The sequence below is a fragment of the Pleurodeles waltl genome, chromosome 9 (assembly GCF_031143425.1).
Source record: "Pleurodeles waltl isolate 20211129_DDA chromosome 9, aPleWal1.hap1.20221129, whole genome shotgun sequence".
NCBI classification, from domain to species: domain Eukaryota; kingdom Metazoa; phylum Chordata; class Amphibia; order Caudata; family Salamandridae; genus Pleurodeles; species Pleurodeles waltl.
The window spans coordinates 662,092,197-662,119,074 of NC_090448.1; the positions used below are offsets into that span (position 1 = coordinate 662,092,197).

Here is a 26,878-nt window from a genome sequence, read left to right on the forward strand (position 1 = left end):
CAAACTGTTGTTTAGCCAACAGCAAGTAGTGCCAGACCTGAGTCTGCTCTTTAGCTTTAGTTCATGCCTTGAGTCCCACTAGGCACTTCTCAGGTGTAAGTAGGTTACATTAGTGTGTCAGTCACTTCCTTCCGGTGGTTTGTCGGTACTGGGCAGTCACACACCATCTATTACAAAAAAGCCCACATCTGGGGCAGACATCAACTATTTCTGGATATATTTTGTGTAGGCGTGTGGAATCTAGATAAGTATGATGTATGTAATTAAGTTGCAATAACTTGCAGCTGGCCTCTCTAGAAACCTTGGCAGTGTGCTGTAACATTGTTAACCATTCTGAGACTGACAAGTTTTACCCAAGCTCAATACCATTTCTCCCTCTATAATACCGGGCCAACTTACTATCTCTCCCTCTATGATACCGGGACAATTTTTTCTACTGTTTTTATTGCAGATAAAAAAGAATGTCAGCATGAGATGGTCGCATGTTGCAAGAAACTCTCAAATGTTGCTTGGAGTCAAGTGAGATGTAGATCAATCAGCTGTGAATCACCCACCACTCACACCAGCACCCCCAAAGACCTCTGTGAAAGCATGATGTCATTCTTCAGGAACAAAGTAGGCAACCTCAGAGATACACTAGTGTTGCTTGATCCTACAATTTTCTCTCCCGACAGAAATAAACAAAATTGTCCATCTCCATTCGTCCATTCTGTAAGTTTGTACCCACAGGAGTCTGATATTACGATCTCTCTGTATTCAGGAGACAAACGTTATCATTTAATACTCTCCAATCTTCTACATAACTATCCTATTTTTTATTTTTTATTTTGTAAAAACCATGTTACTGTTTCAACAACTGGAAATGATGCATTTGTTAACTGTGGTTGATTTGTTTGACAGAGGCAGATTTGTTCCACTGCATGAAGAGGACTAAAAATGTTTTAACTTACTGCATTTTCAGTCTTTACTGATAGGCCTACGAATGCCTCTTGAATTGCCATTGAGGTGGTAACTAGTATTTGCTCAGGAACTTGGTCCTGCTGAAGATACCAATAAATGTTCATGGTGGAATGAAACATTATTGACGATAAATATTATTTTCCGGAGGCCCGCTTATCAGTAACATTGATTTCAGACAAGGTGAAAATCGAATTAACATCCCCAGCCTGACCTGAAATGCACTTGTCAGACTAGCCAGCTAGAAAATAATTTTACTCTTGTAACCCATTCATTGAATTGCACAATAAACTCACTGTGCACACCAGTCACTCGCTGGAGCACAGAGCCATCATTCCCTATCTTACTTGTTACAAGGTAATATATTGCACATTTTACCAGATGCATTAAATGATATTTATAATTTCAAACAATTATATCACATATGTTTCTCTAACTTCAGAAGGTTTTCGATATTTGCATGTATAAAATGTTTGATTAATTTGAATAGATAAAATAATTTATGTGACTGGACATAACTGACAAGACACAACGCAACTGTATTTTTCAACATCTGTAAAATGTAAACCAAAAGGACCACTTTGTTTAACTTGTAATGTGTGTAGTGACTATCTGGACTGAGAAGTGTTTAAATGGAATATCCCGCTTATGCTAATGGGCGAACCATGGAATATATGCTCAAACATGAATGACCACGGTTGGTCCTACTTTTTGACCACACACTTCACGTGCCCATATGGTGTAAATGAATGAATGGACATACTTTGAAGTTGAAGCGGATTCCAATGGGCTTATGGATGCTAAGTGTGCATTTCCAAACTAAAACAAATGAAACTAAATATCGTACCAACGTCTTGTTGGAGCCTTGCAAAGAACTTTTGCAATCTGTCACCACTTTACCTTCTCTCAGCCTGTTCCATCAAGAGAAGGTAAAAGGGGCCAAGATCTGTGTTGGAGATTAAGCAAAGTCAAACAGGCTTACTTCTTTGATCCACTCCCAAAATATGCCTTCTGGTAGCACGAAACATAAAATACTCAAGTCAGATTGGTAGTCTGAGCTGAGCAATAGGATATACTTCTTGGTAACTTTGGCTAGTGAGTACGAACATCTCCTGTCATAAACAAATGCTTGAGTCATTTTCTTCTTGGAGAAATGGTGTGTTCAATGAGTTGAGGGTAGAAAGGTTGTTTCCAGAGGAGAGTATGACAGGTTACAAGTAGGTCTGATGCAATGAGTGTCTCCCTTGAGTGGTTTGCTACTATTCAACAGGTAAAGTCTGGAGCAGCCTTCTCCACTAAACAATAAAATATTGTTAATCAAGGAATGCTTTCACACACAAGAAAACACCTGCAAGGATCTACCTAACTTTGCACAAGCACCACCAGCGCTGCAATTTCACTGGATGAAACAGATTTTTGTTTTTTTAAAGTAAATTTGTTTATAAATATAAAACTTGCTGGAATATGAAACTCGTAAAGAATAATATAATATCCTATTCCTCATTTAGTTGTGTAAACCTTGCTGCCACTCTTACATAACTCTATTTTAGCATGTCCCACTTACTTAAATCCCCTTTTAGAGAACCATGCTTGCCTTGTCCTATTTCAGCAACCCCCTAGTAGCAAGGGCCATTTCAAAACGTCATCTTACCTCTACCTGTTTTTTTTAACTCTCCCTTACCTCAAGCTTCATTGAGCACTTTGTGTTCAATGGGCAGAAGAAGCTGTGCTGGTGCAAGGAAGCTTTATTTATTTAAATTACCAAGTGTCTCTTTTTTTGGACATTTCAGCGTGTCGCTCTTAACAAAGCACACTACAATATATATTTCTTACATCACACAATTTCCACATGCCCCTCTTACCTCGCCCCTTTTGAGCATATCCCACTTGTTCATGATCTTCATCGCATAGACCTGTGTTGTCCTCCTCATTTTCACAACTGCAACCTTGAAGGGGTTAAACCAATGGTAGACACTGTTAGAGCAAGGAATGCAAATGGTATTGAGCTCGTGTCCTGCCTGCAGATCTGAAGGTGAAAGGTCATATCCTTTTTTTAGCAACCTTATGTTATTAATTTTACAACAAATCAACAAACCATACAGTGCAATGGATTCAGAGCCAAACTAGACACTGTCAAGGGGTAATAAGAATATGAGTGCACAGGAGCAGAACCCAGCATGGAAATCAGGGTAGTCAGTACTAAAGAAATTGCCATTTTAAGAGATAAAAAACAACAGTACATCGACCACACAGGATAATAAAAATCACAATGTATAAGAACTTCATTTGAACACACTTGATCGTTCCAATAGTTATGAATCAATAGCCCAAATTGACAAGTCAGTGTCCATCCTCGCTACTAATTTCAGACTCTGAGTCGTTATCATCATTAAATTTATCCAAAGGTTGCCCCAGGGCCTTATCTTTTCCACAGCTCCCTTATTTGTGCGTGCTATGCTCATGTGTTGTTCCTCAACTTCTCCCCACTCCCCCAAGTCTTGCAGCCAGTGTTCGATTAGCAGAGTTCTGGACTCCAGCCAGCCTAAGGCCACTCTCCGTTTAGTCAATACGAGAGCAAGCTCTGCAAGTCTGTACGGGATCTTCCAGCCTCTGGGTTGAGTCAACACTCCCAGAAGACAGGCCACAGGTGATAGAGGAATCGTCTTCCCGGTTGCCTCTTCTATTTTTGAAACCACTCTTCCCCAAAGGCGCTGGACCTCAACACACTGCCAGGCTAAGTGTAAAAAAGTAGCAGTCCAAAGAATACTAAATGCACACCAAACAAAGTTCAATAACTTGTCAAAGCTCTCCTTGGTAAGGAAAATGTAGAAGCCAAGCATAGTTAAATTTCTTTATTTTATGAAACGTGTTAAGTTCTTCCACGTAATCACATTTCCAGCACAACAGCCGACATGTGTTTCGTCACGCTAGTGACTTTTTCAAGGCTGTAGGAGTATATAAAGAACACTCCAAATGTAGTAAATCAAACCGGATGACAAAGAACAATCTGGTAAATACAAGTATAATATGCAGACAAACCAGAGTCACACCAGACGTTCCACCAAAAGTGCTGTCCCAAAGAGTAAGTGGATAAAAAAGAGTCAAAAACTCTTTAGTGCAAACATAAAAATAAAGGACAAGCTGATGCAATCCATGACCATGAGAATCAATCCAAAGCATATTACTGTGCAAATCGGCAAAGAGCTCCTAATAGCAGTACCAAAGAAAGTGTGAATGAAGACATTTGTGTGTAAATATGAATGAACAAGTGACAAGGCACCAAGTCTAACCAAGAGAAATTAGAGTTCTAAGTGCAAATAGAGGTAGGCAAAGGAAAAGGGGAGTAAGATATAGGTAAGGTATAGAGGAGTAAAGAACTTTTCAAAGAAATGGTGCTAACCTGCTATCAAGTAGTGAATAGATCCACGGTTGATGCATGCAATGATCCAAAAAGATCCACAGAGATATCCGGCTATAGTCCTAAAAAGCGATAAGCATGCAAATGTGTGAAGTAATGCACCCACAAATTGTCACTATCTTCACACATAGATTGTCGGAACACTAATCTGTCCAGAGTAAATAAGTGAGTCTAAATGGTAAGGGTCGACATGTATCAGTGATCGAGAATATAGTAATCTTCAGTTAGTCTAATCCAAGTCAATGGGTCCCTGTATCAAAGAAAAACAGTCACAAACAAAAGTAAATAATTAATAGAAATAAGTGCCCTAAAGGTCAAAACTGCAGCATAGACATGCCAAGTAGACAAAATGAGTAACATACTCTGTAGTGAACAGGAGTATCTCAAGCGGTTGATGACATCCAATCCGGACCATGATAAGTCCTGCAGCCAGCAGCAACTGTGCCCTCCACCACTCTCACTTTGTCAGAGACATTGCGGAGGTCTGTGCGAAGCAGGGTTACCTTAAAGGCCACCTTTTCAATCTTTCTCTCCAGGGCCTCCCTGGAGCCCTGAATAGCCACCAGCATTTCCGCATGGGTAGGTTCTTCAACAGTTGGGGCGCCCCTGTCACCTCTGGGCGCCATCCTGCCGTGCCAGGTGCTGCGAGGATGTCACCTGGGTTGTGTAGTGCGCCATGGTGTTCCCCTGGGAGGGCTCAATTGCCTTTTGTCTGCCCCTTGCAGGGGTCAGAGAAGGAGAAGTTCAGATTGTCCCCACCAGACGCACCAGCTCACCACAGGAACACCAGGGCTTAAGGGCTATCCAACAGTCACTCTACCTGAAAGGGGCTCTCTCCACAGTAATAGAGTCATCCCTCAGGTTGGACACCTCAGAAGGCCTTGCACAAGTCAGATAGCCATTCAATATTGCTTCATAGCGTGAAGGGGCTATCTGCAACCATTACAAACCTAAGTGAATGAGCCACTTACTTGACACTAGCATGCCAGCCAAGTAACTTGTAAGGTGCCAGACACTCAAACGTAGATGTTGGAATGAAAGGAGGGGACCCCCACCCCGTGCGGGCAACAGCTTTGCCAGCCCTGTCAGCAGTTTGAAAGATTCCCTTGATCAGTCAGTTGAAATGCCCCCATGGGGGGCATGGGGCCACCCAGAAAGCCCAGCCCCCGCTCCCCAAATGCAGCCAAACTAGTCCTCACGGCTGCCCCTGCCTCTTCTTCGCAGGCCCGCTTCTCCCCTGCTGTGTTCTGGGCTGCACTTGTTCTTTAAAGTGCTGGCAGTTATGCTCAAGGGCCAGCACCCACCGGGAACACTCCAGCGGCCCCCGGAAGGCCCCACCATCACTGGGTCCAGCTCGCCATACAAGACAGCCCCACAGTGACCAGGACCCAGGTCCAGGCAGCAACAGCGATCCCCAGATCCGTGCCTTGGTCACCTCAAATGCAGCTGACTCCGCTCCTCAGGGCTGCCTCAGCCCAGTCTTCACAGGGCACGCCTGCCATGACAGGCGGGCACTGCCGCCACACTGCCCACTTCTCCACTGCTGTCTGGGGCTGTACACAATCTTCCAGATGCCCGGCAGCACCAGCAGGTAAATTCAGGATCCACCACCTCCCAGTTAGCTGCAACAGTGGCACCAGGGAGACCCCACTATCAGCAGGTCTCCTCCAGCAGCAAACCCGCACTGGCCTCATGCACGCTCAGAAACGCAGCAACCAAGGCACAGGCTCCGGCACATGCAGTAGTCCTCGGGCTCGTAGACCTGTCTCCAACAACAGGGAGCTCAAGCCCTGAGACTGGGGGGCTTCCAAGAGGGTCACACGTCGCAAGGGATCCCCGGCGGTGTCAGGATTATGGAGGATTCATCTGTGGTCGACAGGATCCTCTTAGAAATGCATGCTGTCAGCCATCTTGCGTAGGCCATGTCCCAAAAGGTCATATCCTTAGGAGCACGAAGATTACTTTCCTTCTTGGCTATGGTGGAATGGTTCTGTTAGGTTACTGCTTCAAAATCATACATTCCAAGTTGTAGTTCCGATCATGAAAAACAGGAAATACTGATCTTAAGAAAACATTTTCATATACTGAGAAAGGGAGCAGCCCAGTTGATATTTTGAATCTATACTTTTATACCTCATATAGAATCTATGGGCAAGCCAGACTGGCAAGCCGTCTCTAGGAAATACACCCACCCACTCATTTCTGGAAAAGCAGAACACCAAGCTCCACGCAGTAATATGGTGGCATTTTTGCAACTCTTTTACTGATCAATCCTCAGGTGTGTGGAGCTCTAAGATATAAACTGTAGCCACTCTGTACTTGTAGTTAGGATTCCCAGAGATTCCTCAGATTTTTGCTTCCTTATAACTTTGTCCCAGTTTGACAAAATTTACCAGACCTTTGTTTTTTTCTACACTGGATGATGGAAAGTTTCGTGGTGATTCATTAAGAGGGTGCAAAGACAAGAAAGGGGAGTTCCAAAACATATTTTTTTCCCAAGGGCATTTTTCACAGCCTTTTATATTGGAAGTAGTGACAAAATGGCTGAAAGAATTTCCACTAAATTTGGCAGGACTGTCGATTATGGTGTTAGCAGTACAGATAAGTAGGACATTTTTAAAGTTATAAGGGCTTTAAACTTAGTGATAACTGAGGCTACGAAGTGCTGCATAATTTTGTGAAACACTGCAAAAATACTGTGCTATTTCATGGTACATAGTGAAGACAAAGCAGTATATGACTGAGTATTGACTGTCTTTATAAAAGTAAAAGGCAGCCATGTTGTTTTACCCACACTTTGTCTGTGTTCTGTGTTAAGGCTTTAAATATAGGTAAGTAGTAGGTTTTATAGGTTTTTCCTATCTATTACCCCTTAAAGTGTTATTAGGTAGTGTGAATATTTATAATTCTCTATATATTTCTAGATATTTTGTTTACAAGTTACGCAGTATCGCAGTACTACCTATGGAGTACTGCAGAACTTGAAAAAAATATTTAAAAAATAAAGAAAATGTTTAAAGTACACTGTGCTACCCTATATTTCACAAATGTAGTGCACTACTGTGTATTTTCAATTTTCTACATATTTACTTCTTAGAAAACAAATAAAGCAGCAGCGCAGTACTATGTAGAAAGTACTGCACTACTTAGAAATAATTAATAAAAAATATCAGTTTGTAAAAAAAATACACTGTACCACACTATTTTTCACAAATATTGTGTACTACGGTGTATTATCTAATTTTTACAAATTTCTTTTTTTTATTTTCTTGTAACTACCGCTGTACTTTGTAGGTACCAGCGTGGTTCTGCGTAAGCTTTTTTAAAGATATAGAGAAAAATAATGATATATTTCCCTACATTAGTACCATCCTAAATAAACTGGAAATAGGTAGGGAATAACAATAAAAACTACTACTTACCCATATCTATGGTCCAAACCTAGAACACAGCCAAAAGATGGTCAAAACTAGGTGGCTGCATTTTACTTTTGTGAATGCAGCCATTAGCCAATGACATACTGCCTTGTGATTGGCATGTATCGCAGTATACTGCAAAGTTACCGCAGTATACTTTGGGCCAATATATTTCTTGGAGCCTGATTTAGAGTTTGGTGGACGGGGTGGGGTACTCGATCAGAAACATCATGGATGTCCCCACTGGCTTATTACAATCTCATAGGCTATTAAGGGATCGTAATATGGCGGATGGGATATCCATCATGTTTGTAACAGAGCAACCCATGTGCCAAAATCAAAATCAGGCCCTAAGTGTTGTCACTTATAACTTTAATTCTACTTCACCTATTTGCAGATAATTACCCTTTCCACCCCATAAAATATATATTCCTGCCAAACTTCATCTACATCCTTTCAGTCACTTTCACACTATGGGGGTCATTCTGACCCTGGCGGTAAAACCTGCTTACCGCCGGGGCGACGGCTTCTAAAAGACTGTTCGCCGCAGCTACCAGCAGTCCACCGGATTATGACCACAGCCGGATTTCCACCAGAAGGATGGCGGAAATCTGGCTGTGGCCATGCCGGCAGATGGCGGTAAGGTGGCGCTGCTGCCAGCAGCAGCGCCACGCCAGTAGACCGCTGCAGACCGCGCTGGCGGTCGCTGCTGCTGGTAGCAGCGCCCCGTCTCCTGCCGGAGGACTCCCTGACAACATGTAAGTTGGGTGCTGCGACAGGGGAGGTGGGTAGGGGGTGTTGTGTGTGTGTCTGGGGGTGTGTGTGTGTATGGCTGTGTGTGCGGGTGTGTTGTGTGTTTTATGTGTGTGCATGTATGGATGTGTGAGTGTGTGTATGTTGTGTTGTGTGAATGCGTGTGTGTATGTATGTAAGTGTGTGTGGATGTGGGTGTGAATGGATGTATGCATGCATGGAGGAATGTGGGAATGAGTGTGTGTATGCGTGTGTTCGTGTGTGAATGAAGGTGTGTGTATCGAGGGGGGATCTGGAGAGGAGGGTGGGGTGGTAGAGGAAACCTGTGGAGGGTGTAGTTTTGGTGAAGCATGCGTGTGACCATAGAAGACACGGAGACAGTGCTTGGTCGCATACACTCCGGAGACCGCGTCATCGCAGTTCCTCCTTTATTTATACCCCCGTGCTCCGTGCCCCTCCCGGACACGCAGAGCACGCTTACGCAAACAAGGAGAGCCCGCACGGCTCTCGATACACTCTTTACATCCCCCCCATGTTTTACTCCACATGGAGCAGGATCAATATAAAATAAACTTAAACAAAAACAGAAGCAATATAACTGGCTAATAATAAAAAAGCACTCCAAACCCCTCAACACCCTTATCCCCAGGACCGCAAACACTGTGTCCCTTAAACGGTTGTAAATCCTTTTCCGCGATCGACTTCCTTTTCCGACAGCGGATCAACCTTTATTAGACAACAACAGAATCCATGTTACAGACAGTCCATCTGACAGACAAAGTCTTTCAACTGACTGCTCGGCACAGGATTGGGGCGTAAGTTATACCTCGCACTTCTGGTGCGCAAACCTCCATGCTCAGAAACGCAACCAGGCCCGGTTTGTTCAGTCAGCACTGGCCTAGTAACGCTCTCCATCTCTTGGGCCACTGTGGATGGACCATCCATGATATCATCTCCTTCTGCTTCTTCACTAGCCGACTCCCTCAGGCCAGCTCTCTTAAAATGGGACACATTTCGTGTGACTCTTTGTCTTCCTCGGGCTGCAGTTATCATGGATCCCTTTACCCCAATGACTTCCCACACCTCAGGCTCAAATGGTGTTCTAAACTTTCCTCCTCCTCGCCGACATCTTACTACCACGCGATCCCCCTCTTGAAACCCTCGATACTTAGCTCGTCGTTGGTCACTCGCCCTTTGATTAGTAGCTCTTCGTCGTTTTTGAGTGGCTTCAACATCCAACACCGGAGGTATCCATTTAGGGCCTGACGGGATACAGTCACGGGGAGCCACTTTGAACATCAAGGAAGAGGGAGCACAACCAGTAGTGCTATGGGGCGTTTGACGATAAGCACTCAGGAACTGATGCAAACACTGTTCACTGTCTTCCTTCTGCTCCACTCCAATCCTGAGAGCCCTGTTCAGAGTTCGCATGAACCTTTCCACATCCCCGTTCGCCTGAGGCCAGTAGGGCATTATTTTGCGATGACGAATGGCCAAACTGTCAAGATACAACCTAAACTCTTGCCCTTGGAACGGGGGACCATTATCAGTTCTCACTTCATCAGGCAAACCAAATAAAGCAAACGTCTTTTGCAGAACTGGCCGCACATTTTCAAATGCCGTTGACGATACCACCTCAACCACCGGGAACTTAGTATAGGAATCAACCAGAACAGCAGTCAACCTCCCATCTGGAAAGCTCCCAAAGTCCATGCTTACTTTAGCCCAAGGTTTCAGGGTGGGTAGTTCGGTCACCACTGGGCAACTTGGAGGTTCCATCGATGTTATGATGCAGGAGTGACACCTCCCTATCATCTCGTCAACCTGACTATCCATGCCTGGGAACCACACTTTGGCACGTAATCTCGCTTTAGTTTTCGCAGCTCCTTGATGTCCTTGATGAGCCAGAGCAATCACCCTGGACCAGAGACTTTGTGGAAGCACAATTCTTCGTCCCCTCAGGACCAAACCATCCTTGTCGGTGGACAGCTCATCACGCACCTTCCATATACTTTGCATAGCTATCCTCTGATCAGGGCAGGACACATGTGTCTTCTCTAGAAAATACTTCCACCGTTTATGGCTCAAAGCCTCCTTGACATGACTCAACATCGCATCGTCCTGGGTAGCACTTACAATGTCAGTTACGAGAAGAGCGTTAGGACACGCCGACTGTACGACCATGCTGACAAAACCCTCCGTACTTTCCTCATCTTGTTCTTGCCGAGCATCAAACACCTGCGGAGAAGGGTGGCGGGACAGATAGTCTGCCGGATTGTTCACACCAGGCCGATAAACAACTGTGAACCTATACGGCTGAAGAAGAACTGTCCATCGCTCTATCCTCGGAGGTGCAAGACGGGGGCACCCCGCAAACAATGACACTAGAGGTTTGTGATCAGTCACTACCTGAAACTCGTGCCCGTACAAGTACAAATGAAAATGGCGGCATGCCCATCGAATGGCTAGGGCTTCTCGTTCAATCTGCGCATACCTGGCTTCGACCGCCGACAACGCCCGACTGGCATATGCAACTGGGATCCACTCATTATACCTCTGTTCCTGCAAGAGAACGGCTCCAAGCCCAACGGGGCTGGCATCCACCACCACTTCAGTCCTCCGGCTGGGGTTGAAGTAGGCCATAGTCGCCTTATCTAGCAAGGCATCCTTAATATCCACAAACGCCTGTTGGGCCTCTGGAGTCCAGTCCCAACGGTGTTGCCCTTTCGTGAGTCGGCGGAGAGGTTCAGACATGGTGGCAAGTTGGGGTATGAACCTTCCACAATACGTGGCCATCCCCAGGAAACTGCGAACTTCCGTGACATTTTGTGGAACAGGAGCCTGACGGATAGCTTCAACCTTCCGGGGGTCCACTTGCAGACCATCTTTTGAAAACACATAGCCGAAGAATTCTACTGATGTTTGATAAAAGGCACACTTCTTCTTATGAAGCGTCAGCCCTGCTTCAGTCAGCCGTTTCAACGTTGCTCTTAAATGACGATGATGCTCCTCCCTCGTCTTGGAGTGTATCAAGATATCATCGCTTAAGTTGATTACTCCTGGTAGTCCCGACAATGTCTCTCTAATCACGTTCTGAAACACTTCAGCGGCTGAGGACACTCCAAAGCTTAGTCTCTTGTACCTTCTCAGCCCTATGTGTGTTGAGAAGGTAGTGATGTTCCTACTTCCAGGGTCTAGTTCCAGCTGATGATACCCCGCGTTAAGATCCAACTTTGAGAACCACTGCGCCCCGTTCAGATCAGCGATAATATCGTCCATTGTGGGCGTTATGTGCCTTTCTCTTCGAATGGCCTTGTTTGGCAGTCGCATATCAACACAGAGGCGAATCGCTCCGGGCTGTTTGGGTTTTGGCGCAATCACCAACGGTGACACCCATGGTGTAGGCCCATCCACCTTCTCAATGACACCTTGGTCTTCCAGCAACTGCAGCTCTTTTTCAACGACGGGTCGCAGATGAAATGGCACCCGACGATGTCTCAGTGCCACTGGAACCACGCTGTGGTCTATGTGCAGTTTGATTTGCTTTTCTTTCAGCCGTCCCAGCCCCTCAAAGAGCTGTGGGAACTCGTTAAGAAGGCGTTCCACTTGGGTATCATATACTTGTCGTGCAAAGAACACCAATTCTAGCTCTTCTGCCGTGTGACACCCTAACAGAGTGCCGCGATCCCCAGCCACCACATAGAACTTTGCCTCTGTAGACCTGTCTCCACTGCTTACAGCCACCTCCACTGTTCCCTTAAGGGGAAGGGGGTCTCGCCCTCCATAGTAATATATTTTAGTAGCTGTTGGGTTAAGCGGCGGGGTAGGTACGAGTTTTTGGAAAAGAGTTTCATCCATGACATTGACAGATGCACCTGTGTCAATGAGTACAGAGACAAGCGTGCCGTTGACGTGAACATCACTCATGGGCGGCGGTCTCGCTTTCCTTGGCTTCCCTCCTGTGAAGGATATTACAAAAATGTCCTCTTCCTCGTCTTCCTCAAAGACCGGACCACTCGCCACTGCTTGGTCCCTTACCTCCTCCGTACTTTTGGATACCGCTCTCACACTCGTATCTCGTCCTTTCTGCTCTCCTGGCTTATTTCTCCTAGATCTGCACACTTTAGCAAAGTGATTCGGCTTTCCACAGCGGTTGCAGGATTGTCCTTTTGCCGGGCACCCCATATTTGGTCGGTGCTCATATCCACAGCTTCCACAAACCCTGTCACTGGGTTTGGCAGGGTTTATCTTGCGCTGCGCTGCCTGACGTGTCTGGACAACGTCCACTTGTTCCTCCTTTACCTGGACTACCCTAGATGATGACGCTGCAGCTAACGACTGACCTCTCACGGCCGCCATCGCATCTGCTCGCACCGCAGACAGTTCATGTGACCTTGCAAGAATCAGAATGTCATCAAGGGACATGCCCTGTTGTCGAAGAATAAGCTTTCTCAAGGCATTGGATCGGCAGCCTTGGATGATCTGTGCTCGGATCTCCTCTTGCTGGTTGAGTCCTGTGCATGAACTCACTAATTTTCTCAACCTAGCATAAAACATGTCCATCGACTCAACTTCGGTCTGTTGTGCCTGTCTCAATTTGAAACGTTCATAATCCGAGTTGAGTTGAGGATCAAAATGCCTGTTCAAAGCAGTTACTGCTGCTTTAAAGTCATCCTTGTCCCCTGTATCAGGGAGAGAATCAAACAGCTCCTGTAGTTCATCTCCGCCCATCAGCAGCATTACAGACCTCCGCACCGCCCCATCTGTTTCCCGGGTGGCACAGAAGTAGTTTTCTAAGCGATTTATCCATAAGCGCCACCTGGGTGCAGCAGTAGCCGGGTCAACCAGTTGGCTAAATGGTGGCAACGAAGTGAGTGATGAGTGAATACTATTGTTCAGCTGTGCTGGTAGTTGGGGGTTCCCTGGTGGCGGTGGAGGATTGGCATTGTCTTGTGGTGGGGCACTCATGTCTGCACCCTCTCACTTCCGTTATATGCAAGGGTTAATGTTTGCTCTTTTAATTATTATTATTTTTTATTTTTTTTGACTGCCTGATTGACTTGTACTATGTATATTTTTGTTTGTGCACCTCCCTCCTTTCGTTTCCTTTCTTTTCCTAGTGAAATGTCCTCTTCCAGCACCTTTTCATTCCTTCAGCAACCTGGTCTCCTCGTTTTTCAATTGGAGACACGCCTTCCAGGCAGCTGATTTGAAACTTCCCCTCCCTCGGGGATAACCACGTCAATTTCTGCTGCTCCCTAGCAGCATGCCACGCGTCATTTACAGCTGCTCTCCGGCAGCGAGGAGACGCCCTGAGGTGGAGCGGACGCGGAGCACTCGACACGCGTCAGTTGCAGCAGCTCTCCGGCAGCGAGGAGACGCCCTGAGGTGGAGCGCTGGAGCTCCGCGCGGCGCTCGCTGTCTGGGGGCGGGGCGCGGCTCACCGTTTCTGGCTCTCACGGCCAGGAGGCCGACCTGCCCTTCCTTTTCAAGGAAGCCGACCCGCCTTCGTCTTCGCACGCCGCAAGGCGGTCCGGTTCCACCGGTCGCCTTCGTCTTCCCTCGCTACGCGGCCGACACGCACCACGACTCCCACGGTATGTTGTTTCTGGCAGCAGGGGCCTTACGTCGTCATTATATGTATTGCGCGTGATGCCTCGACATCCCGCTCGTCGCCAATGTAGTTTTGGTGAAGCATGCGTGTGACCATAGACGACACGGAGACAGTGCTTGGTCGCATACACTCCGGAGACCGCGTCATCGCAGTTCCTCCTTTATTTATACCACCGTGCTCCGTGCCCCTCCCGGACACGCAGAGCACGCTTACGCAAACAAGGAGAGCCCGCACGGCTCTCAATACACTCTTTACAGAGGGGAGGGGGCGGGAAGACCCCTATTAGTGACAGGGAAGGTATTCCCTGTCACTGATAGTGCCTACCGTGATGGGTTTCGTGGCGGTAAGGTTGCCGCGAAAACCATGGCGGTAGGCAGGGTCATAATCCAGCAGATGGGCAAGTGACGGCCGCCGGGCTAGAAAGTGAAGTCTCCAGCCTGGCGGTTGTTACCACAGTGGTGGTCGGTGTGGTATATTGACGGTTTGGCTCAATGTCTTATTATGGAGAAAAGTACCACCAGCCTGTTGCCAGTACTTTCCTCCATATTAACGCCCTCCGCGGGGGGTCATAATGACCCCCTATGTCTCTTTAAACTACAGTCTACTACACCACTTGCCATTCCAACTACGCCACTACACTGTATGCCACTACTCTATATGCTATTCAACTGTATGCCACTCCACTCTTTGCCTTTCTATGCCACTGGACTTTACGTCACTCCAATCTATGCTACTTGACTCTAGGCCACTCCACTCTATGGCACTTCACTCTACGATACTCCACTCAATGGCACTCCACTCTACACTTTTCCACTCTACGCCACCCATTGCTACAATATTCCTCTCTATGACACTCCACTCTTAGGCACTCCACTGTATGCCACAAAACTGTGCTATCCTGCTCTATGCCACTCTACTTTATGCCATTCTACTGTACTTGACAGCACTCCACGCCACTCCACTGTATGCCACTCCACTGTACCCCACTGCACTCTATGCCACTCCACTCAACAATATTCCTCTCTGCGCCACTCCACTGTACACCACTCCACGCCACTCCACTGTACACCACTCCACGCCACTCCACTCTATGCCAATCCACTGTATGCTACTCCACTCTACGCCAATCCATGCTACATCACTTCAGTCTATGTTATTTCATTCTAAGCCACTTCACTCTACACCACTCCACTCTACGCCACTACAGACTATGCTCCTCCAGTGTAGGGCACTCAAGTGTACACCACTCCAGTCTATGCCATTCCGCTTTACTCTATTGTATTCTACACCACTCCACTTTAGGCCACTCTACCATACACCACTCAACTCTATTCTTCTCAACTCTACACCACTTCGCTCTATGCTATTCCACTCTGTCAATCCACTCTACAAAAGTCTAAGCCATTACACTGTATTGTATTCCACTGTACGCCACACCGATCTATACCACTCAACTTTACACCAATCCACAATATGCCACTCCACTCTACACAACTACGATCTACACCACTCCACTGTGTGCTACTGCACTGTCTGCCACTCCACTCTACACCACTCAATTCAACACTATTTCCCTCTATGCCACTCCACTCTAAGCTATTCTACTCTGTGCACTCCACTTTACGCCACTCACATGTACACCACTGCACTCTATGCAACTTCACTCTGCATTATTCCATTCTACGCCACTCAACTGTATGCCTCTTTATGCCATTCCACTCTACACCTCTCCAAACTACACTATCCAACTCTATCCCACTCAAATTTGCACATCTTTACAAGACTCGACCCTGTGCTCTCACCCTACCCCACTTCACTCTAAACAATTCTACTGACGCCACCCCGCTCTAAACCATTCCACTCTATGCTATTCCACTGTAGGCCACTTCACTCCACTCCACTCCACTATATGCCACTCCACTGTATCCCACTGCACTCTGCGTCACTCCACTGTATTCCGCTAAACTCTAAGCCACAAGATTTTACAGCACATTTTACAGCACTCCACTCTATCCCACTCCACACCACTCCACTTTATGCCATTGTACTATACGCCACTCCACTCTATACAACTTCACTCTAAATAACTTCAGCCTACATCATTCCACTCTATGCCTCTCCATTCAATGCTACTCAACTTTACATCACTTCACTATACGGCAATACATTCTATGCTATTCTACTCTATGCTACTCTGCTGTACGGCACTCCATTCTACGCTACTCCACTGTATGCCACTCCACTCTACCCCACAACACTATACGCTATTCCACGTTATGCCAATTGACTCTATATCATTCTGTGCCACTTCACTCTATGCTAGTCTACTCTACATCACTCAACTTTACGCTCTTCTACTGTATGCCACTCCACTCTACACAGCTCCACTCTATGCTATTCCACTCTGAACCACTTGACTCTACACCACTCTACGTCCCGCAACCCTGCGCTATTCCACTCTACTCCATGCCAATCCACTTTACACTATTCCACTCAACTGTACACCACTCTATGCCAGCCCACGCTCCTCCAATCTACGTCACTCAACTCTATGCCACTCCAGTGTACGCCACTTCACTCTATGCTATTTCGCTGTATGCCACTCCACTCTACACCAATACACTCTACGACACTTCAGTCTACACTATTCCACTCTATGCCACTTCACTCTACGTCACTGCACTCTATGCCGCTCCCCTTTACGTATTCCACTGTATGCCACTCTATGCCACTCTATGCCACTTCACTGTATGACACCCCACTCTATGTTACTCTGCTGTACACTATTTTACTTAATGTCACTCCACTTTATGTCACTCTACTTTATGCCACTCAACTTTATGTCACTCCACTCAACACTATTCCACTGTACGTCACTGTACACCACTCCACTGTACAAATTCCACTGTCCGCCAATCCAGTGTACGCCATTCCTCTCGATGCCACTCTACTCTTTGCCGCTCAAGTTTATGCCAGTCCACTGTATGCCAATCCACTCTATGCTATTCCACTCTATGCCACTCCGCTGTACACCACGTTAATGTATGCTTCTCCACTGTACACAACTCCTCTCTACACCACTCCACTGTATGCCACCCCACTTTTTCGCTATACTGCTGTATGCCACTTCATTCTACGCCACTCTATGCCTCTCCACTCTAAGCTATTCCACTCTACACTACTCCACTCTAGGACAGTCCACTGTTCTATACTACAATGTATGACACTGTCCTCCACTGTACTCTATAACACTCCACCTAGGAACACTCCTTTCGACAACAGTACACTCTAAGATTCGAAACACTATTTTATTACTATATAAAAAACACTGAAATTCAATTAAAAACTTTAGTTATTCCCCTATATAAATCAAACTTTAAATTACCCAAATTTTAGAATTTCTAAAGTTATACCTTAAAATACCTTAAATGTATAATTTACGCAACACCTTCTAATTATTATAATTCATACACCTCCATACACAGTGTAGTGAACTTGGTAGCCACACTATATCAACTATTACTCACCACGCTTCCATGCACTGTATTCTGATAAATTATATGATTTGCAATGTTATAAGTGTTGTTTAAATGCTATATTTTATATGGTATAAGTCATGTTATATGAAAGAGTATAAGCAGTGCATGGAGAAGGCACCAGTTATAGTTAATGTAGTGTGGCTACTGAGTTTACTACAGTCTGTAAGAAGGTACTGAGTATACCTGGTCGGAAACTCTGGAGGTACAAAACAACTCTGCGAGATTCCACGGAATTCTGCCAATGGGCAGAAAATGCTTGCCCTGCTGTTTGTGCTGCTTTTTCCACATCAGTAGTGTGTTCCCTGCTGAAAAATCTGTGTAAATGGCACTACGCGGTGCACAAGGCACATCCATTTTGTTTTACCTGCTCTTGTTTCTCCTTGCTGGCTGCCTACTCCACTGAATGTAACCCTTTCCACCCTCATCTGAACTCCCATTTCCCAATCCCGGCTTTTGTTTACTTGTTTGTGTTACTGTCTCAATTTCCTTGCGTTTATTTTATGTTTCTGTGTGTGTTTTGTGACTTTTGTGTACTTTTTTTTGTTTCCTTTCTTGGCCTGTCCTCTCTGTCTCTCTTCCTGTTTCTTTCCTTTCTCTCCCCAGTCCAGCTCCCTCCGAATGGAACAAGCTGCATGAGAAGCAGGCAGGGCCACCCACATTGCCGCTGAGCAACGCGGGCAGATCGAATTGGAGCCCCTCCCCATCTTCAGCAGAACTATTTTTTTGAGTGCAGCACCAACTCTCCTCTGCATGCTGGCACACACACACATTAACTACTTATGTATATTATTTTTATTTTTTTATTTATAAAAATAAACATATTTTATGGCCATTAATAAAAAGTGTGCATATTCATCATTCACAAATAATGTGAGTAAGTATATAGAAATATATAATATTTAAATATAATAATAATGTCAATGTCCTCATTTATTATAAAATGTAAAATACATATGTGTATTATATTTCTGCAGCAATGACTGTGGCCTAAGGCCAAATCTGCCCTCTGGTGCAAAAAGGACATTTTATTTATGAGCATGGAACCATGTTCATGCAAGATGTTTTTAAATGTTTGTGTGTACTACCCACCTAAATAAATGCATTTTTAGCATCAGAGAGTGCTTGTAGTTGAGTCTACTGTCTTTGTTCCGAAAGGAGAGTGGGCATGATGTAATAATAATACATCTGGGTTTATCAATCCAGTGCTGACTACATCAGTGGCCAGGGCCCAGAGTTATCAAAAGTTCGTGCAGGGCAGCAAGGCAATGTGTTGAGCCACATCAAAGGGATAGGGCAGGAATAATACATTTATTTATCAAGATGTCACATTCCTCCTCTCTCCCTGCGCTGCCATACCAAGTGCAGCCTAGCACGCCGGTGTAGGCACACTTGTGCCATGATGGTGCACCGGTTTCACATTACATGGCACAACACCCTGGATTGGTTTGTGCAGGAAGGGACATCTCCCTGCACAAACGCATTCTTTGGAGGCAAGGGAAACACAAACCCTTGATTTAGTAGTGGTGCATGGTGCCAGCCTGACAGAGATGAAGTCAACAATTAGGAATATAGGAGTGGAGTGGAAGTCAAGTGAATGATACTGCCAGGATTCGGTTCCAGTGTGAGCTAGGCAGGTGCTTGCTCAAGTCGCTTGGGTTGATTTAAGGCATAACTGTCAACTCGTCATCATATCACTCTCGCTTACAATGGTAGTAAATCAGGGATATTGCGTAACTTGTGTTCTTCTCTGTGGCTTTATGTAGCTCATAGTCTCAATATCCTAATTTGCAGTACCCAAAGGGGGGCCAACTTGACTGATCAAAAAGGAGCGGAGAAGCAAAGATCATTCTTTGGAAGGCATGAATGTTATTTTTTGAGGTTTAGGATTATGAAATGAAACAAAGAATAGGCCATCTGATTTAAAAAGTACTGTGCCTGTCAAAATGTTTTTTGCACAGAGTACCTTAATCATTGTTCTTATCTTCTTTCTTAAGCACACAAGGGCAAGAGGGCACCTTGGCTGGCTGCCACCACCATCAGTGCCACAGCAGGTGTGACTGTGGCGACCAGCACCAGGTAGGTGGTTCTGCTGCACCCTGTAAATCATTTCTATTCCCTACTACGATAATTATGCACTGGTGTATACTTATTAGTTTTTGTTGAACTCTTAGTGGATGTTGTTTGTTACCCCTCGATTTCCCTGTGTTCTTTATTACCTGTTTCCACAGCTGTCTTTCTCCTGTTTGTAGTTTGCTCGTGTTCCCCTTTTCGTTAGCTTTACCTTGCCCCCCTTTTACATGTCTTTTTGTGTTTTATCAAGAGGGGGAAAGATTTGTGGTAAGGTAAAGAGGATCGCACAGCCAGGCCCAAGTACTCTATTCACCAAACGTTGTTGGTTTTCATGATCAAACAGTCATAAAGTACAAGGGCAGAGACAGAATGGTCATCGTGGTCTCTCAATGCTGACTTATGCTAGCAGCTTCCATGACAGTGCAGCTTGGCAGGAATGAGTTACCACAACTAAAACCATTTGTCCTTTGCAGTCCCTTCTAACCCTTATTCTTTCATAGCCTTACCTTTATGCCCTTCCATCATTATCCCTCCATTGCAATAGAAAAGTTTTTGGTTGATTCAAAGACTACCTGGCATTTAAAATGTTGTCAAGCAACAAGCAAAGTAACACACATCTTCTAAAGTGATTATTTTTTTATAAAAGTTAACTGTTTGAGGCACTGCTGTTGTACCTTGTGCAAAATAAATACTTAAGTGTCTATCTGGTATTGTAAATGGGTGGATTATGCTTTTCTCTAGGCGCAGAGACCACCAGCAGTGCCGACACAAGTGCAGGGACATCGAAGAAGGGCCAGCCGGTCAAGGTAGGGGAGAAGTCCCATTGGTGGCAGGGACAAGTGGTAAGTCACCTTGCTTTTTTATTGACCATACTGTATTCGTAAAGTGAGGCAGATATCCGGCCCATCACCTCCAGAGTCCAGCCCCTCCCCTCGGCATTTCACCACCTAAAACTGGAGCACAGTTTAATTTGGTGCTGCAGTGCAGGGGGTGAAATCATGTGCATCAGCTGAGGCACAGTGGCACAACAGAAGTCTGCAATGCACAGACCTAAGACAAGGTATGTTTCCCAGTGCCTACTCAGTTGCGTACTAGTACTTCACTTCATTATTCTGTCTTTCTGCCCCAGACTACCTAAAAATAGTAAATTCTATCTCAGGATGTGATGTCTGTGCCACATTTCTCTGCCCAAGTGAAGTGCATGATCAGTGATACTCAATAATCATTTCATAGCTAAACCTTCACCTAGCCCAGTCACTATAAATTACCTCCATGTGGATTAATTCTTCCCTCTGCCAAATGAAGGTATTTCTTGAGAATTACCTGTGTTGGAGGCCTGGGTGTAATGTGAGACTAAGGGCCTGATTTAGAGTTTGTGGGGTGGGATAGTCTATGACAACTAAAATATCCTGCTCACTTTACTACAGTTCATCATTTATATGCTATGCAGTGTCTACTGTAATACAGCGGATGGGATAGCCATTATCCTCCAAGTGTGTCACATCTGCCAGACTCTATCAGCCTAAGCCTATAAACCTAAGTTTGTACTTAGGGTAATAGAACTGAAGAGGAAGTTGGAAAAGAGCTGGGCTATTGGAAATCTAAGTTAATAACATAACATGCTACATCTGCGCTACCCCAAAAACATGCTGGAAAGTAAGCAGACCTGCCATATATATATATATGACCTAGTGTTGGTTGCCACTAGGTAGTTATAGTTAGGACCTAATTTCTATTGAAAAATACGTTTTTTGACTTGCCTATATCTTTGGTGCCCGTTAATGAATCATCATGAAATTTTCCAAAAAATGTGATGCTCACTTCAGCTGCTGTCTGGAATGGTTTGGGATGATTCAACAAGCGGGGGGTGAACACAAGGGGGGAAGGGTCCCAAAACATATTTTTCCCATGTTAATTCCCATAGGGTTTTTTAACATGGCTAGAGCAAGAATCGATGGACGTAATTACACCAAATTTGGCAGGAAGGTAGCTTTTGGTCAAGAAAGATCCCTTTTTATGTGGTGTAAATCAGTTCAGTATTTTGAGATGTTAAAGAAAAGCAAAGCAAGATAGCTGAAATCTGGGACACACTGGAGGAGCTCTGGGCACCACCCATAGGGTGGTGATGGACAGGGGAGTGGTCACTCCCATTTCCTTTGTCCAGTTTCACGCCAGAGTAGGGGACAAGGGGTCCCTGAACTGGTGTACTCTGGCTTATGCAAGGAGGGCACCATCTGTGCTCTTCAAAGCATTTCCAGAGGCTGGGGGAGGCTACCCCTCCTCAGCCTGTAACACCTATTTTCAAAGGGAGCGGGTGTATCACCCTGCTCTCAGAGGAAATGCTTTGTTCTACCTTCCTGGGCTTCCCAGACCCCAGGAGGGCAGAACCCTGTTTGTGAGGTGGCAGCAGCTGTAGCTGCAGTGCAAGCCTCAGAGAGCTGGTTTGTCAGTACTGGACGTGCATGCTGGAGCCCCCAGGATACATGGAATTGGCTCCCCAATACCAGATGTGGAATGGGGGACAATTCCATGATCTTAGACATGTTACATGGCCATATTCAGAGTTACCATTATGAATCTACATATAGGTATTGACCTTTATGTAGTGCACGTGTGTAATGGCGTCCCCGCACTCACAAAGTCCGGGGAAATGGCCCTGAAATATGTGGGGGCACCTTTGCTAGGGCGAAGGTGCCCTCACACTTAGTAACTTTGCACCTAACCTTCAGCAAGTGAAGGTTAGACATATAGGTGAATTATAAGTTACTTAAGTGCGGTGAAAATGGCTGTGAAATAGTGTGTGCACTAATTCACGCAGGCTGCAATGGCAGTCTGTGTAAGGGTTTGTCTGAGCTCCTTATGGGTGGCAAAAGAAATGCTGCAGCCCATCTGGATCTCCTGGAACCCCAATGCCCTGGGTACCTAGGTACCATATACTAGGGACTTCTAAGGGGGGGGCCAGTGTGCCAATTGAAATTGGTAAATGAAGTCACTAGCCTACAGTGACAAATTTAAAAGCAGAGGCAGCATAAGCACTGAGGTTCTGATTAGCAGAGCCTCAGTGACACAGTCTAGCACTACTGACAACACACACATTAGGCCACAAACTATGAGCACTGGGGTCTTGGCTAGCAGGATCCCAGTGAGACAGGCAAAACACACTGACATATAGGTTTTTATCTATGAGCACTGTGGTCCTTGCTAGCAGGATCCCAGTGACACAGTAAAAACACACTGACACACACTCACAAACAGGCCAAAAATGGGGGTAACCATGCTAGAAAGAGGCTACTTTCTCACAGTGTCCCAGAGGGAAACCCTGCCAGCCCCCCCCACTGCCTCCACCTGGGCAAAAAGCATTTTTTTATGCTCATCCGGATACGCAGTGGATCCGCAGATCTGAGGAAAAGTTTTTAAAAACTGAAGCGTGGGCTCCTGCAAGTCTCAGAGGTATCCCTTTTTTAGAGTACAGGTAAACAGGTCCCACTGTCAAAAACATAAGTTTTCATCTCTGTCCCCTGCACGCAGCTATGTGTGCAGGGGACAGAGATAAAAGGTTTGCTTTACAAACCATGGAGCTGGTGCTAAAGTAGGTCTTTCATTGCTAAACTAATTGGACCACAGGGGAGGCCTTGAGGCACGTGAGTATAGGATGCGAGTTATAGCTACTTGTGGCAACTCTAACTGGTGAATTTCTATGGTTTTATATGTTTAAATGTGAGCCTAACTATAACGTCCTTGTAACCTTTGCTTTTATAAGTAAATATATATATATATATATATATATATATATGCAAAACACAAAGGAGAACTCTGGGAAGTTCCCAATTTTAGGTGGAGAGCTGCTCTAGTAAGGAGCACCCTGCAACACCAGCGTCACTCTAGATTTGCTCACCTCAAATGTCTGCTTATCTAGCAAAGTCTTTAAGCATAGGATTAGCACAGTGCTATCCTCGCCGAGCTAGATAGTGACAAAGTCTTTTGCCATTTGTACAGCAAAATCCAGGTTTGTTTAGGTTTCTGTTCTGGCTTAATTCCTTGCAGTCAGTGCTATGACCTCGTGCATGGGCAGGAAAAACTTGACCCGGGCTGTGTGACAAAATTATCAATCATTACATCCAAATTCAACTCCAGTGGCCCTAGGGGTCTAGCCATGTTCTGATAATGTGTCACTATAGACAGTATAAACAAGTTTACGCTGAGTATCACAATTAATCTCTTAATTCTCACTTTATTGATACAGCTAGTCCTGCTGCTGGACCTGGCAAGCAGCAATTGTCAACATGGCAGGAGTAAGCCACCTGTCTGCGGCAGCAAAAGTTGGAGGCTGTGGATTTTGCATATCACAGGCTGGTGGCCTTGCACGAAGATGAGGAAGAGTTACAGGCTTCCAGTTCCTGGGCCACCAGCCAGGCCCACATCCAACCCGGCCATGCCACCGCCACATACAACCAGAGTCCACTGCCACATTGACCACAAGCCTCCTCTACTCATCATCGTAATTAACATGTGATCGCCTCCTCCACTGTGCTGTATGAGAGATGGCACGTCAGGCACGAGACAGCCAAGCTGAGGCACGAGACAGCTCTGCTCCAGAGCAGGGAGCAGAACATAGCCCTGGAGATAGCCAGCATCTCCAAAAAACTGGATGCCCTCAAAGCCTTTTTTTTATTGAACATTTGTTTTGCTGTAAAGGCATGCTGTAGGTTGAGAGGGTGGGAAGAGAGGAAAGTTGAGGGAAGAGTGGAAGGGATTTTTTTGCTTGGGGAATTGGGTGGGCCTGTTGTGGTTGTAGAGGGTTGGCTTGAAATGTAAACAAAAATGAACAGGCTTCTCTTTTCTTTCTTTGTCATTATCTGTCCTTTCATTGCTAGTTTGCGTAGTATAGCACTGTGGTTGACACACATTATACATCAAATTTTCCTCCTAGACCTTCCCCACCTGAAGTCCCTTGCCATGTATGTATTCTTGAGTAGGTTACTTACCTCCTCCTGCAATCAGTATTTAATTATACCCAGCTGCCAGAGTGCCACTGTCTGTGGACAAAAAATGGTTAAATCTTTTTCACTTTATTGCTTGATGAGGTTTTGGAGCACCCCGCCACCTATCAATTATACTGCATAATATACTAGCTAGTGTAGTTACTGCCCTTGTCCTACCCTCTGTAACTATTATTGACCACAAATGGGGTCTGCCAACAACTTACACAAAAATGTAATATTATATCTTCTTCCAAAAGACAGCTTTAGTACTAAGTAATTAACTAGTTCTTCAAGTTCTTATTTGAATCAGTTAAGAAATGGTAGCTACCTCTCGCAATCGTCTCAAAATGTATATCAGGGTTTCCCAAAAGGTCCTTCTTAATGGTGATGGCATAAGCGTTCTTGTGCAAACAGGGCATACATCAGAAAGCGACGTCCCATTCCAACCTATTCCAAATGAGGTGAACTCCAACTCTAGGATTATTCAGAAACATTATCCATCACAGGCAACTATACTGAAAGAAAACAAAGAGCTAGTGGATTATCAAAAATGTAATCCAGACCACCACGACAAAAATACTCAGAATACAAAAACCAGCAGTAGCAACCTCTAAGCAATCCGGGGAGCTTGTAGTTATCTAATTTATTGAAAAAAATACAACTAAAATTACAAAATCCATGAATCAAGACACCGGAGGAGTCCATGTTGCATAGATTTTGCAAGCAACACAGGGAAGGCCTGATTCACTAAGGTAAAGTTACACTTTTGGTGTTAATTTTCTGATTTGTGCAGTGTAAGTTTACAACAAGTATCTTTTCCACCAGTATCTTTAGAAGTAGTAATTTTGCAAGTAGTAAGTAATACCTATTACTTTAAAAAGAATTAAACTAATAGTTACTACTCATAAGGATACTATTTGTAATCATAAAATTCTAGAAGTTCAAATAAACTGCAAGAGTGAACTTATACCAAAAGCAAAACTTTACCTTTGTGAATTAGGCCAATAAGTGCACACTTGTACTACCTATCTTGAGAATGACACTGCGCTATGATGATGTTATCCCTTTCAAGCCTGGGTGGGTAAGTGGGGCTGGCGTTGGCTACTGTTTAGGTAAGAAGATCCTGCAGTGAGGTGCAGTTATTTTCCAAAACATTCACCCCACAAAGAGTGTGATCCATTTATGGTGTACGTTCATAGGTCACACCTCAATATATCACACAGCCTGGGGGAAGAGAGCAAGGGGTTTGATGAATGGATGGGAACAGGGATTTGGGGAAAGGTGTGACAAAGACAAACACAACATTCATTAGGTCAATGAGCAGCACATCATCATCACATCTGTTCTGTGAGGAAATGACGGAATGACACAGTTCAGATAGCAAAAGCATTGCATACAGTCCTTCAGCCCCACAGCCCTAAATTATCTGATAATTCTGTCACCAAGGTTTGAAAAATACAAATGAAAGGACCACACAGTCCAAATAAATTGTGATTGTTAAGAAAATAAAATGATATGGTATATGAATGCCAACATGGATGGTGCAACTACATTCTTCTTCTCATAATGTCCATCTTGGGTGCAGGACTGAACCAGTCCAGTAATTAAGCAGAAGTGTTATGGTGCTTTTGTGCAGAATAAGAGAAGGCCTGTGGATTGCAAAAAAGTAAATGTTGTTGATATTACAAAGTTAAGGAGAAATGAAGATTCATGGTGGACGAGGACTAAAAGGGCACATAGGCTAGTGCAGTCATGTGCAATTAACTAAGAAGTGAGAACAATTTTACAAACAATCCCAGACAAGCACCTGCAAGTACCTGTCTGATCAATATCATCTGTCATAACATCCGAGTGTGTCCATTATGTGACATGTCTACAGTTACAGACCCCTCATCCCCAAAGCACAACCATTTTATTACAGGAGTTTGATATTTGAGCCTCAGCATTTCTCAAATCAAAGCACCACTCTCCAGTCAAGCGAAATAATAAATTCTGAACCAACTCATATGCTTCTTCGTTCACACCGGTGAACATTTGGAACACCTTTTTTAACTGGTCTTTTAGCAGACACAGAAACTGGATTGTTTGGCTCATTGTATTGTCCTCCTTGCTGAGTTTCTGTGTGAAAA

The 26,878-nt window shown here is 44.9% G+C and overlaps 1 protein-coding gene across 4 annotated transcripts in view; it reads right to left on the reverse strand.

Moving 5' to 3' along the window:
- The window catches only part of DMPK (DM1 protein kinase), a 751,292-nt gene that overhangs the window by 333,563 nt on the left and 390,851 nt on the right, over positions 1 to 26,878 (reverse strand). For all 4 annotated transcript variants that reach the window (XM_069207733.1, XM_069207732.1, XM_069207734.1 and 1 more), the window contains exon 3: positions 2,820 to 2,903. In XM_069207733.1, coding sequence (XP_069063834.1) covers positions 2,820 to 2,903 — 84 coding nt within the window. The remainder of the gene's footprint in view (positions 1 to 2,819; positions 2,904 to 26,878) is intronic.